The sequence below is a fragment of the Fukomys damarensis genome, unplaced genomic scaffold (genome assembly GCF_012274545.1).
Source record: "Fukomys damarensis isolate Sample0158 unplaced genomic scaffold, DMR_v1.0_HiC HiC_scaffold_33, whole genome shotgun sequence".
In the NCBI taxonomy this organism is placed as follows: Eukaryota; Metazoa; Chordata; class Mammalia; order Rodentia; family Bathyergidae; genus Fukomys; species Fukomys damarensis.
This window is the reverse complement of record NW_022900945.1, coordinates 18,938,027-18,952,773: the sequence shown is the minus strand read 5'-3', so window position 1 is coordinate 18,952,773 and position 14,747 is coordinate 18,938,027. Positions and strand designations below refer to the sequence as shown.

General features: G+C 40.2%; 2 protein-coding genes across 3 annotated transcripts in view; both read left to right on the top strand.

The window, feature by feature from the left end:
* Positions 1-14,747, top strand: part of Ddah1 (dimethylarginine dimethylaminohydrolase 1) — a 135,279-nt gene that overhangs the window by 53,440 nt on the left and 67,092 nt on the right. The gene's annotated exons all lie outside the window — the stretch shown is intronic.
* Positions 4,562-6,393, top strand: LOC104870908 (solute carrier family 2, facilitated glucose transporter member 3-like). The gene has a single exon (XM_033758110.1). It carries the CDS (start codon positions 4,672-4,674, stop codon positions 6,169-6,171), a length of 1,500 nt encoding a protein of 499 aa, XP_033614001.1. The 5' UTR covers positions 4,562-4,671; the 3' UTR covers positions 6,172-6,393.

Genomic DNA, 14,747 nt, shown 5'->3' with positions numbered 1-14,747 from the left:
AAAAACAAGGTATTTTAAGCTTATTGGATTTAGATCTAGTGATGAGGGAATCTTTTCTCTTTCTTTTCTTAGTTCCCCAAGACAAAAATCATATTTCATAAATGTGTCATGATGACTACATCAAATTTTTTTTGGGGGGTACCAGGGATTGAACTCGTGTCCTTGCGCTTGCAAGGCAGGCCACCGAACCGCTGAGCTAAATCCCCAGCCCCTTACATCAAATATTTTTACAGGAACTTTTGAGATGGAACATGGACTTTGGAGTCAGACAAAACCTGGTCTCTCAAGTTCTTCATGGTGTGACCTTGAACAAGTTACTCAAGCAGTTTGGCCCCCAAATTTCCCATCCATAGAGTAAACATAATGCATATCACACCCATCATTACTGTATAGGATTCAAATGAGGAAACATAATAGCTTTGACACATAGGATCTCCTGGACAAGTGCCAGTTCGCAGCTTCTCTTAAATTGTTGGAGGCTGATGCTCTTAAATGCTCACAACCCAACACTGTTTTAAGTTGACAACATAAGTGTTTTGTTGTATTTATAATTTCAGTGGAGATATATTCAGGTGAGTGGGTGAGAACATTCCACTCTTGAGTGCAGGGCCTTGGGATAAGAAGATATGGAGGAGCCTCAAACTTTGGCCTTCCTCCTTGCAGAGAAACAAAACACTGTGACTCTAGGGTTCTTTCCTTCCCTCTCCATCTGAGGTCCCTCTTTCTCATAGAGGACCTTACCTTCTCCCAACATTCTGTGCCAGTGTGCCATCTCTAATTTACTATGTAAGTCAATTGTGCCACAGAGAAAGGACCATCCCTTGGTATGAGCCCTGCTACTGTTAACCCAGAACATCACTTTTTAAAGACTTTAAACCAGAAAATAAGTAATGACTGGTTTATATGTGCAAGTTTCCTGACACCTATGTTTGTTTAAAGACATCTCGGGCTGGGGATTTGGCTCAATGTTTCCACTGCCTGCCTAGGAAGCACAAGGACCTGAGTTCAATTCCCAGTACCAAAAAATAAATAAATAAGTAAAGACAACATCTTTATGTCTGTACTAACAACCTGCCGATGCGTGGCCTTTTCAGGACTAAGTACCATATTTTTACAGCAAGTTTTTTAGTATCAAGAAAAACAAGAACTCTTCCTCAGGCATTTGGCTGTTTCCTTTTGTAACCTTAGATACAATTTAAACCCTATTTTTTTAGGTAATCTTTGTTATATTAGATGGTTGGCTAAATGGAATCACACCCATTTGGACTATCTAATTAAACTGCTAACAAAAGAATTGCTAACATGTTTGCTCTAAGAATGATACAAAGTGGAAGCTATGCTGAATTGATAAAATATCTGATGGCCTCTGCATAAAAAGGGAAGGCCTGGAAGAATTTAACAGTGGTACCAGAAAAAGAAATATGTTTGTCCTTATCAAGAGAGAGTTGAAGATGACAGAATGTAGTACTGTGAATTGTAAGGCTGATCTGCATTTTCTAGATTTGGGTGGTGCGTGTGTGTGTGTGTGTGTGTGTGTGTGTGTGTGTGTGTGTGTGTGTGTGTGTGTGTGTGAGAGAGAGAGAGAATGTTACAATATGAAATTCTTAAAGGAAAATTCCATAAACTGTATGAATGCACACACATGCAGGCAGGCATACTTAAAAAATATTCTAGGAACTTGTCAAAAAGTGGTACAGTAAGATTTCTTAATCTAATAAAAGGAGCAGAAGTGGGAATATAGTTGTGATCTAAGATACAGTATAGATATTTTGTATTAACTAATGGGTTTTATTGCTAGAAATTATATTGTCAGGCTCCCCTAAAGCAGATTATAGTGTTAGTCATTCTCTGGCAAGAATAAAGCAAAACAAAACCCAAAGGAAAGAAGTTTGGGTTTAGTGGCTAAAGAAATGATGTTCTCCCAAATAAAGAAAATCAGCATGAACTGACTTCAGTTGCAGTGACAGTGTCCAATGAGACCCCTGTGTGGAACAACCCCTGTGGTTTTCTATTAGTTTCACTTTGCAATTATAACTTGTATAAGTCAATTTGAGAAAAAGAGAGAAAAAAAGAGAATTTTCCTCACTTTCTAAATCATGGCTCAGAAATGTGTTATAAAACACCAAGAACGGAAAAGCCATTACATAGAATATAAAGAAATACTTGAGTCTACAATATCATTGAACTCTTGGACTCAGTTTCAGCAGACATGCTCTGTATTCCCACAAGAGTCTGGAAAATTAACTCCTATTTTTTTCTGTCTGGAGTAGCAGTGAGTGTTATTATTTGCTCCGTGGCTCAATCCAGGTCAGACTGTTCTGCCGTAACACAGGTGGAAGTTGAGACAGGGAATCTGTTGAAAAGATTGCAGAGGGACTGCTTCCCTCTTCCCTGAAGCTGTTTTGGGTGGCAGCTTGATGGCAGTCAGCTGTGGCGGGGACAGAGGAAGCTCAGTAGTACCCTTTCACATGTGGTCAAGCATTTCATCAGCTGCAATCCTACAGCAGAAGTGCCTTTTATAATGGCTCATTCGGAACTGGTCTTATCCTCTAAGAAATGGAGACCACTGAATGCTGAGTACTCGTGAACTGTAACGTTGGTCAGCATTTTTTGAATTAGCCTTATTTATTACAATCTGCAGTTCTACAAGGAAAATTCCATAAACCTAGGGGAGGGGACTTGGATTTACAATATTCTAATTTGTTAAAACCTAGTTATAGGAAGATTTCTTAACCTATTAGAAGTAGCAGAAGGAGGGAAATAGTTATGATTTAAGATATAGAAAATGTTTGGTATTAACTAATGTATTTTATTGTCAACAACTACATTGTTAAAATGTAACAAGTAAATTTGCCAAGAGTACAATGTGTATCTATTTGTAAGTTATTGCACAGGGGATGCTATATTTTATACACTCTACCCATGGAATTCTTCTTCTGGTAAACAACTAGACATAAAATAGACTGGAACATCCATTTAAGTTAATGGCTATTTAAAATTACAGATAATGGTCCAAAATAAAATTTGAACTGATTTAATACATAATTCACCATGAGGGGGGAAAAAGATCTTTTTCCAGCTGAGGATAGATATAGTTTTTTTCTTTAGAGAATAACTTATTTTCCTTAATAAGTTTAGGACTTGCCTGAACTACAGCCAGCCTTAAAAGTCCTTTGTTCAGAAATGTCTAATGTTATGTTGACTAAGGAGCAACTTGGGGGTTGAAAAATCGATCAGCATTTCTGACTTTAGGCTGTTTTTAAAGTAAAGTGCTCAGAGTTCCAACTGAAATGCTGCAAATGCTCCAAGACACTGTGCCTGGAAATGAGATTCCTGAAGAGTAGAGTTTAGGGATGTTTAGGTGGAGCTTACAGAAATGAGCCTTCCAGTACATGCGAAGCAGTGTTTCTTGCACGTTTGGAATGGCTCTCAGATTTTTCTTGGACCTAACTATTGTATTTCATTTTGCTTTTTTCTGTAATTCTATTTGGTAAACTTAGCAGCTTAAATGTCCAAGGGCAAAATTCTCTCAAACTTTCTTTCATTACTCACCAGATCAAACATTAGCAGGCCCTAAGGGAGGGTCTCAGCACACGGCCAACACACACAGATCCCTTCTTATCATGGGGAACAGATGCTCCTCCACGGGTGCGTACGCAACTTTCTCAACAGAACATAGATCTCCAAGGTTAAACTAATATTTTTGGAGCAAAAATGAGAATTCTGAGAAAATTTTTATTGTGAATTGTATTTTCTCGAAATGAAACTTTAGGCCAGCTGTAAATCACCAGAAAATTCACAAAGCACTTCTATTTGTAACTGAAATTAAAGAATTTAGGGAAAAAATCAAAACCTCAGACTAAAACAGTGTAGGAAATTGTTGTATGTTGTCTTTTTAAAATGTTGTGGGAAACACTTTTTCCCTGGCTGAAGAGAAAAATAGATTTTCCTTTTTAAAGGCTATACTTTCAGGACAAACTTGAAAAGAATTAGGTTCAAAACATTATGAAAATGTTTGTTTTTAAGTAAGATAGTAATAATGCTTTTCAAATTTACATGTAATTGAATATCTGATTCTGCAGTTGAACAAGTACCACTAAAAAGCTGCTTCTCCTAGAATTCAAGGTAAAATTGTATTTCAGCTTCATTGCAGTTCATTTTCCTTAAGAATACCATATAAGAGCAAAAAGTAATGTATCTACCCTCCCTCCAGGCTTTTCTGGTAGCTTTTTGTCTGTGAAACTAAGAGGTGATTGCTGCTTTCATAAAGGGAAGGATATGGATGCACTTAAAAGAGAAAAAAATAGAAAAAACCCAGGGTGTGGATAGAGTGAAAGGATGTGGTTTTAAGGGTGTGGGGTGGGTGCATGGTTGCCTGAAAGGGGGAGGGGGCTGTGAGGATTCTGAAGTTGTGAAAACAGAGATCACAAAATTGAAGAGGTTACAATTTGAGGCAGGTGTAGGGTGGGGCTATGGGTGAGGCTTGTAGGCTCCACCCTTGGTGAAGATTATAAAAGCTTGTGGTTCCCACCCCATGAAGCTGCAAGAATACTGAGCCGTGCTGAGGACCTGAGGAAAACTTACTGCCTGCCTGAGAAGGACATTTCGAAGGTTTTGTTGACTGGAAGAGGTGGCTCTCAAACCCCACCTCTAGATCTTCCCAAGACTTGAATGAGGACCATGGGGGCATGCAAGGTGACACCGTCTCTGGTCTTTGCCATCACTATTGCTGCAATTGGCTCTTTCCAGTTTGGCTACAACACTGGAGTCATCAATGCTCCCGAGGTGATCATAAGAGACTTTCTCAACTACACTTTGTCAGAGAAGTTAGATGAGACTCCAAGTGAGGGGTTGCTTACAACCCTCTGGTCGTTGTCTGTGGCCATCTTCTCTGTGGGTGGAATGCTTGGCTCCTTTTCCATTGGACTCTTTGTCAACCACTTTGGCAGGCGCAATTCAATGCTTATGGTCAACCTCTTGGCCATCGCTGGTGGCTTCCTTATGGCTTTCTGCAAGAAGGCTGAGTCTGTGGAGATGCTGATCCTGGGCCGCTTGATCATTGGCATCTTTTGTGGACTCTGCACAGGTTTTGTGCCCATGTACATTGGAGATGTGTCTCCCACCACTCTGCGGGGTGCCTTTGGCACTCTCCACCAGTTGGCCATCGTTGTTGGGATTCTGGTGGCTCAAATCTTTGGCTTGAAATTCATCTTGGGGACTGAAAAGTACTGGCCTGTGCTATTGGGTTTTACCATCATTCCAGCCATCTTACAAAGTGTAGCCCTTCCATTTTGCCCTGAGAGTCCTAGATTCTTGCTCTTTAACAGGAAGGAAGAAGAGTATGCTACAGAGATCCTCCAGCGGCTGTGGGGCACCCTGGATGTGTCCCAGAACATCCAGGAGATGAAAGATGAGAGCGTTAGGATGAGCCAGGAAAAGAAAGTCACTGTGCTGGAGCTCTTTAGATCACAAGGATACCGAGAGCCCCTCATCATTTCCATCATGCTGCAGCTCTCCCAGCAGCTCTCTGGGATCAATGCCGTATTCTATTACTCAACAGGAATCTTCAAGGATGCAGGTGTCCAGGAGCCAATCTATGCCACCATTGGAGCAGGTGTGGTTAACACTATCTTCACTGTGGTTTCTGTGTTTCTGGTGGAGAGGGTGGGAAGGAGGAGTCTGCACATGATCGGCCTTGGAGGGATGGCTTTTTGTTCCATCTTCATGATGATCTCTCTGTTACTGAAGGACACATACAGTTTCATGAGCTACATCTGCATAGTGGCTATCTTGATCTACGTGGCCTTCTTTGAGATCGGACCTGGTCCCATCCCCTGGTTTATTGTGACTGAACTGTTCAGCCAGGGACCCCGCCCAGCTGCCATAGCTGTGGCTGGTTGTTCTAACTGGACCTCCAACTTTTTGGTTGCACTGCTGTTCCCCTTGGCTGCAGCCTCCTTAGGAGCCTATGTTTTTATTATCTTTGCTCTTTTCCTCATTATCTTCTTGCTGTTCACCTTCCTCAAAGTCCCTGAGACCAGAGGTAGGACTTTTGAGGACATCAGGCGGGCCTTCAAAGGGAGCACTCAGGAAGCCTCTGAATCTGGGAAGAGCCCCACCATGGAACTGAACAGCCTGCAGCCTGCAAAGGAGCCTGTCCCCAGCACCTAAACAGACCTCCTCCACTTCCCTCCTCCAGGACAGTGAACAGTGGACAGCCACCTCTCCCAGGGTTAGGCATGGCTGGGAGATTCCTCAGCAGGACAAACTGCTTCTGAGTGCTGCTACCCCATCCATCCCTGTCTTATCCCTCAGTGAGCCCAGCTGGGTCAGCCTGTGACCAGTGGCTTCTTGAGTGCTTCATTTCTTGGACCTGCTCTTCTGTTTAGGACAGACCAGGTGAACCTACCTTCATTCCAGGTTTCATTATAAAAATATCATTTTTAAAGTGTAATTTTACCAAATAGTGAAAATGTTGGGAAATGGAGGGGATAGGGTGTTGTTTAATAAAGGTTATAGGTCAAGAAGGTTCAATACCAGAGAGGTCAAGGGATGAGAAGGGAAGACTCATGGAAAAATGTCATTTGTCATTAGAGGAGATGTGATGTGTTTCCTGAGGTGGGCGCATGGCCTCTCAGCAATTTCTGTGTCTCACATGCAGACTCTTAAGTTTCATTTCAGGAAAGTCATGTGTCTGTATAGGAGAAGCTACTACTAGTTTCCTTTGGAAGTTTTCTTTAAAATCATAGTTTACATATAGTATTACTTGAAATCTGGGATTGTATCTAAGATGGGCATTGTAATAAAAGGTGGTTAATGGGCTTTGATTTTGGACGTAGTCCAGAAAATGGAAGGTTATTTGTAAACAGCCCTCCCCATCCCCACACTCCCTGGACCAAACAACCCCTTCCCTTGTAGTAGACTCACATGTGAAGTAGTCCGCCACGCTCACACCCCTGGGGGCGGCCCTACAGTGAGAACCCAGCTGGTTCTCAGTAGAAGTTTGGCACTTCTCTGCTTTGTTAAGATATTTTACGTGTTGATTTTTATTTTGACTTGTAGTTTTAAAGGAATTCAGAGGAGAATCCTCCTGAGTGATTTGGAATCTGTAACCTCAGTTCTGGGAGAGAATCTTTCCTGAACCATCACTATGTGCTTTCAGTGTTTTGTCAGTGTAGACTCACGGCATGCTGGTCCATGCCTGTTACCATGTCAAGTTATTCTTGTACCATGTTCTGTGACACCTGTCAGGCACCCACCTGAGCCCTCGCGATAGACACGTGTGAGCCAGTCTGAGTAAAGGTGAAGTGTCGCTCACACATGAGAGAATAGGAATGTTTGTGCACTGTCACTTTGTTCAGGTGGAAGTGGTTTATTGGCCACTTGCTTCCTTTGCTCCTATAGCCTCCTTCTGGGGAGAATGTATTAAAAATCATCCCTGTGAGGCAAAACTGCCTCTGCTGGGTGACATATGCACCCAGAATTCTCTGTTCAGACTCATCCACTGTCCTTCCCCGCCAGAGAACAGGAGAAACACCTCCCTCCATCCTGTTGTTGAGGGTGGAGGGCTAAGCCTCACTCAGGAGGACTGGGGTGTGTGAGGTCGGCCATGTGGCTCTGGGGGACACTGGTTGTAGGAAGAGGAGGTGTTGAACTTTTAGGGGAATAAGAAGCAAATGAAGACTTCCTTCTAATTGGAGGGGCTCAGATAGTCCAGGTGACAGCAAGATGACTCCCACCATAGGCCATGACATCTCCACAGTCACCTCCTCATCCCCCAGTGCTCTTCTTCCTCCTCGCTTCCTTCTCATAGTTTACTTGATGTCCTTTTCCCTCCTTCGTGCTTGCACATTTCAGACCCTTTGGCCAAACTCTTGCAGATAATAATAGTATGCCAGTCTCTGGTTTTCACCTTTCCCGCTGATCACTAAGCCTTTGGATAACCATAGTATTCTGTATATACTGTTTAAAGTATTTTCATCTGATTTATTTAGTCCTTTTCCAATGCTCCCAGAACATTAATACAGTAAATCTAGGTAAAAAAGGAAAATCTCAATAATGAAAGATTTATTTTTCATGATTTTTGTATTTTTTTATAGTAGTAGGTTTCCTTTTCTTCAGAGCTCTAGGCTCTTGGGGGAAAAAGGAAAGATTTCTATAATTTTATTGTTAGGCTTTGTTAACATAGTATATTATCATAGCTACTTTCAGTACTTATGTGCTGTTTCTATGCAGCACTAAAATTTATTGACAAGTGCTAATCTACCATACTCAAAAGTGTTCACTTTTTAGCCAATGTTCTGGCATTGTATAGTTAAAGCTCTAGAAACCCCAGGCATCCACCTACCATGCCTTTGAAGAAGGTTATCACACCATGGGTGTGGATCATATCTCTGCTTGCCTTGCCTTTGTTTTTCATTTATGTGCCATCATGCTGTGGAAGGGATATAAGGGTGCTCATAAGGAGGTGTGTGTGTGTGTGTGTACACATAAGGAAAAGCACATATATGTCAATATACAGATATATATCAATGAGCATGCAGTAAAAAGCAATGAAAAGATAGGTGGAAGAATAAAGTAAGAATAATTACCATAAGGTAGAGTCAGGAATGCAGTTAATGGTATACAGGTCCTGCACACTCTTGCAGAGTATGACACTGTCACAGATTCTGCTGTAAGCTTTCTCACTGCCAAAATAGATGTAAACCTGACAGATGGTTTAGTCTATGAGAACTAAAAAAGGCAGGCTAATCAGTTAACCAAGGAGAAGGGGCGATGTGTTTACTATAGGCTCAGTGAAGCGTTTTCTCTTAGGAACCCCATGTGGGCAGTGTGTGGTGAGGTAAACAGCATCATTTACCACATTTTTGCAGTTGCTGCAGTTCACTAAATTCAGTATTACACCAGCTGAACTCTCTTCATCCAGGCATGTGCATTAGCATCTTTGAGAGGACAGTAGACTGTGTTCTTCAGATGATCCACCCTGGGTGTTTTTGATAGTGTCGTTGATTTTATTACTCGAGATTTTATTATTGATCAAGTGGCTAAGACACAGCAAAACAAGGTCATGATTCTCCAAAGGAAAAATAAACAAACAAATAACAACAACAAAACACAGACACATACAACTAACAACCTTAGTGTCTACTTGGATGCAAAGGCCAAAAAGAAATCTTTTGTTTAACAGTGCTGACATAGAGACAATCTGAAAAAAGGGATTAGTATCAGTAAAATAACCATTGAACTTGGGAAATGTGAGCTTGTGTTGTCTTCAAGGTGAACTACCTGAGAACTATTAACACAGGCAACCAGACTGATTTAATTACCCCCAAATTGTTACTTGTATGACCAACAAAAAATAAAATAGCTTTGATTTTTAGGATATTTGAATTGCAGCTCCCCATTTTGGGTCATTATCAGCTAGTAAATTTGTCTTCTCAGTTCATTCCTACTTAGAGATTCTGGGAAAACACTCCCACTGAATACTTCTACTATCAGATGGTTGGGATTTTTCTCACAATGGCCAGTTTTCCAACATCATGTGCATCCTGCAATTTAGTTCAATCTTGACGTGATCTACCTGGAATTAGCATCAGATCCTGTAAGTTAAGGGCTCAGTCCCACAAGATTTCCCCCAGTGCCTAAGTCTGGGATTTTTGAATTGCTGAACGGTCAGCTGTAAATTGGAAGTTTTCTACAATGTATTTAGTAATTTACTAGAATAGCTTACAGATCCCAGAAAAACTTTTTTTTTTACATTTATCAGTTTAATATAAAGGACAGGACTTAGGAAGAGTTGAACGGAAGAGATTCATAGGACAAGGTACGAGGGTGGTCATCAAAGTTCCATGCCCTCTCTAGGAGTACCATTCTCACAGCACCAACCCTGAAGCTCATCTAACCTTGTTTCTCAAGATTTTTTGTGCAGTTTAATCTCTGTTCTCCCCAAGTTCCTGGAGGTTGAGGCTGAAAGTTCCAACCCTACAATCTCTTGGTCTTCCTGGTGACTGAACCCATCATAAGGCTATCTAGGGACCCCACCCTGCCACCCACAGGTGCAGTGGAAAGGAGCTTGTTATGAAACAAAAGACACTCTTAACACTACAGAAATTCCAAGGGTTTTAGGAACTCTGTGCCAGAAACTACAGGCAAAGACCAAATCTATTTCTTCTTATACCACAGAGATAAAAGAAATCAATATATAAAGAATGTTTGGCTTTTGCTGTCTATAGCAGAACAAGTGTCTGTTTCATCCAAAAGCAGTATAGTATCAATAAGAAACAAGTTGAAAAGAAGAGGAGCCAGAATATGCTCACAATCTTTTATTGATTTTGCATCTTCCCTTCTCTCCTGAAGAAAAATTGCTCCTGGAACTGCACGGGGACCCTTTATCTCTATTCTTTATATTTCCTTAGAGAAGGAGACCATGGCAGTGAGTCATTCTGGTCCTTTTATCCTCAGGAAATGGCTACTGTTGCTGGTCATCATACTTTAGAATGAATTAGCAGGTAGCTTCACATCAGAAAGCAGATTCTAGCATTTTCTCTTTGTTCAGCAGAGTAGCCGTTTCTCTGTTCTCTGGTGTCTTGTGGAACATCTGGCACAGGTGGATAAAGGAGATGATAGTGAAATCAGGTTTTTAAATCAGATTCTCCCTTCAATGTTGATCAGGCTGTGTTACATTCTAAACTGGGAGGTAGGGAACCTTGTCAGTTCTCCACTCAGACCATTACCAGGGACCTCTGGATACAACTAACATCTGACCACCATCTGTCAGTGTCTCTTTCTAATTAGGCATATGGAAGTGTAGAGCAGGGGGAGTCATGAGAGACATCGCCAACCACCAGCAAATAGAGCAAATGGAGCAGGACTGAGCTTTACCTAGCACAGAAGAATTTCTGATAGCATGTTCCTTTCCTTCCTTTGACTTCAAATATAAATCTGAGATGTTCTCTTTCTGTGATAAAGAATAAAGATGCTTCTTTTTTGTTAGATGTTTTCTAGGGATGTCAAGCTTGATTATGCATTCTTTTGACATTATTACTGAATTATGTTAGTATAATTGTAACGGAAATGTTTGGTATTTTATTAATTGTGATTCCAGGGGGCTGGGAATTTAGCTCAGTGGTTCCACCACCTGCCTCGCAAGCTCAAGGATCCAAGTTCGATCCCCAGCACCAAAAAAGAAAAAAACCAAACTTGTGATTCCACTGCCTGAAATTCTCACTCTATCTCTCCCTACTTCCATCCCCTTTTGGAAGATGTATTCCAAGTTCAGCTAGAGCATGAGTTCCCTGAGGTTGTGGACTTCATCTTAATCATCCACATGTTGTATCGTTCATTCTTCGTGACCCATTTATTTGTTCCATAAAATCTTGCTAGCATCTCCTACCTAGTGAAGCATCATAGCAGGCCCCATATATAACGTGACAGTAAAATTCAACAGAAAGGAAGATAATAATAAGCATTTTCTGAATAGAGCACTCTACTAAGTGCTTTGTGTACAAAGAAAGAAAGAAAGAAGGAATTCAAATTGATAATTCCTGGAGGTCCTGCAGCAAATGATTAAATTCCTATGATTTGGAATTGAACAGCTTAGTCCAAATCCTTGTTCTGAATTGATTATCAATTATCAATTTGAATTCCTCAGTAAATTCTGGGCCGGTGGGACTCTCAACAGGCTGTCAGCCAGAAGACGAAACGTTCTGTATTAGAAGTCAGCAAAAATAGCATCAACAGAAGCACAGCAAAGGTGATGCCTTCTTTCTTCATTTTGCCAGTTTTCAGAGGACTATTGGTTGTCCTAAAGTGTTAACAGTCACTGGTATTTTCCGGAGTGTTACATCCAGAAACACCAATGGCTTCTTATAGTGATGTTTTCATGTAAAATGATTCCGGTTAACACATTTAGAAATTAAACTGGAAGGGAAAAGGTGAGACAAATTAAATGTGCCGTTTCTGCCCATGCTTCTGGTTTCACTTCTCAGGAAAAACAACAAACATGGGTCCAAATCATTTTTTGTGATTACACTAAGCTACTTGGATTATCTCTCTAATTTCATAGTTTATGACATTTGCTGTCTGTATAACTTGCATTTACAAGACTAGAATTTCAGAACTCTTTTTTTTTTTTCCTTAACAATAATATGGCAGGGAATGTGTAGCTCAGTGGTACAGCACTTGCCTAGCATGTGTGCAGTCCTGGATGCTATTTCCAGCCCTGTGGAGAAACCCACAACACTAGTAACAGCAATAACAGCTTAAAGTGAGAGCCTACTATGGGTCAGGCTTCAAACTAAAACTTTTACATGTATTATTTCTTTTGTTTTTGTTCTCTCATTTAACTGTAACAGCAACCCTACAAGATAATCACTGTTATGACTGATTTCCACTTTATACATAAAGAACTAAAAGTTGGATAAGTTAAGTCATAACTCAAGGTTACAGAATTCATAAAGAAGTGTTAGACCCTACATTTGAAACAAGCTCTGGCTGATTCCATTGAGCCCACTGCTTTTCTGGACCACCTCTCTGCCAGGCTGGCCTGAATGCAGAGCAAACTACTACCAAATAAGAAGGGTACCTTGAATAAGGCCCTGTGAGGCAAACATGCAAGTTTCTTGGGGGCAGTATTATTTGAAGAAAAAGCCTGCATGTTTTCTAACTTAACAAAATCATTAAAAATATTTTTACAGTAAGATAGCTCTGCTAAAACCAACTTATTAGCGAACATGGTCATTAAGCTATCACTTAATTCTTATTTTACTAATCCTTTATTTTCTTCAGAGATGATTCTGGTTTTCTTTACCAGGGCTAAATAGGATATTTTTCCCCAAGCCATTCTGAATTTGTTTTTGCTTCAAGCAGAAAAGTTCACTGACTATAGCTATACATCTTTAATTCCCAGCTGCTTTGCCCTATGGCAGTACCTTTAAGTCCTTTAGTAAAGCTACCTAGCAGGCTGAGGCTTTATTATTCAGGAGCTTAAGAAGATAATGCAGAAAAGAATTAGGAAAGAATCAGCAGTGATCATTAATTGCGCTTCTGGGTGTGTTAATTTAAGTATAATGGTTAAATTTGCTTATTAATCACTTTGCTATAGGTCCATCTCCCAAATGGAGTCCAGAGACAGACTGCCATGTCATTGCAAGTGGTATCCTTAATTAGCTTGCAAGTTCCGTTAATAGTTTTATCAGAGCCTAGCATTTAAAGTAACATTTAAATAAATCCAAGAATTTTATCCCTATCTCATGCCAACATCACCAAGAATCACTAATTTCTTCCTATAGAAATATTTTCTAGACTATCCATTTATTTATTGAGAGGAAACTGCTGGTCTTCATTGTTTTAATAAGGAAAAATAGTCACTTGAGTTATGAGAAATTACATAATGTTGTCATTGAGGTTGTCAGGGAAGCAAAGTAACAGTGAGTGCATGGGCTTGAGAAATTCACTTCTATCCATGAAAGATTAACAGCTACAGGAATTTCCCTTTTGCTGTAAACAACTAGAAAACTAGGCCAACTACATGGAACAGTTCTCAGACAGTGTACACAGGGAAGCATAGAACCGTGATCCCTGAGAAAAGGGAAACAAATGAAGCAAGATCTGCAGTTTCCATATCTAACTGTCTAAGGGCAATTTCCAGGCCACAGCAGAAGGAAGAGAATGGAAGGCAGATCAGTGGTTTTGCTGTGTTAAGGGGACAAAAATTAGAATTTGAGTAAACCGCAATGATAAAATTTTGGGTTTGAGTTTTAGAGATGAGGAACTGCACAGAGAGAATATTGCAGAGACCTGAAGGTCCATTACTTAATGGTATGGGAGGATGTATATCTGTGCATGCATAAGAGAAACTACCCAAGGCTGGAGAAAGAACCACCATAAAATAGGCCAAACAATTCCCAGAATTCATGGAAATAACTTATAGTCCCACAAACCAGAATGGAAAGACCTTATATGACACAGTGCTTTGGGCATTCAGAAGACCCACAACGTAGCAGTGATAAAGTAGTTACTTTATAGGAGCATCTTTATACCAAATAAAGACTGACCTGCATTCACCATATCACAGGCTTAAAATAATCCTCAAAAGTATCGAGTTGATTTGAAATTTAACTACCAAAATCAAAGCTAACACTCTTTAAAGAAATATAACACAAGCAGCATTAAATAATGTTTACAATGTCCAGTATCTAATTTAAAATTAACAATTATGCAAAGAATCAGAAAAATATGACCCATCTTCAGGAGAAACACCAATTTCATAGAAAGAGACATGTAAATGATAAAAATCATGGAAGTACTAAACAATATTTTAAGATAGCCTTAAAATAGCTGTCATAGGGCTGGGGATGTAGCTCCATGGCACTGTGCCTGCCTCGAAAGTGCAAGGTCCTGAGTCGGATCCCTGGTACCAGAGGGAAAAAAGAAAGAAAATAGCTGTCATAAAATCTCATACATATACATAAAGGTATATAAAAAACCTCAGTGTGTCTGGGCAAGATGTGGAAAATTCGAGAAAAGACCCAAATGGGATTTGTAGAAAGTAAAAGCATCTCTTCAATGGAAAACACACAGGCTGGAACTAAGAAAAGTTTAAACACATAGAAGAAAAGATCAACGAACTTGAAGACATCACAATAGAAACTTTCTAAAATAAGACACAGAGAAAGAAAAATTGCAAAAAATTCCAACAAACAAACCATTGGGGATTAGGGAGATCACACACACAAAAATCTGAATGA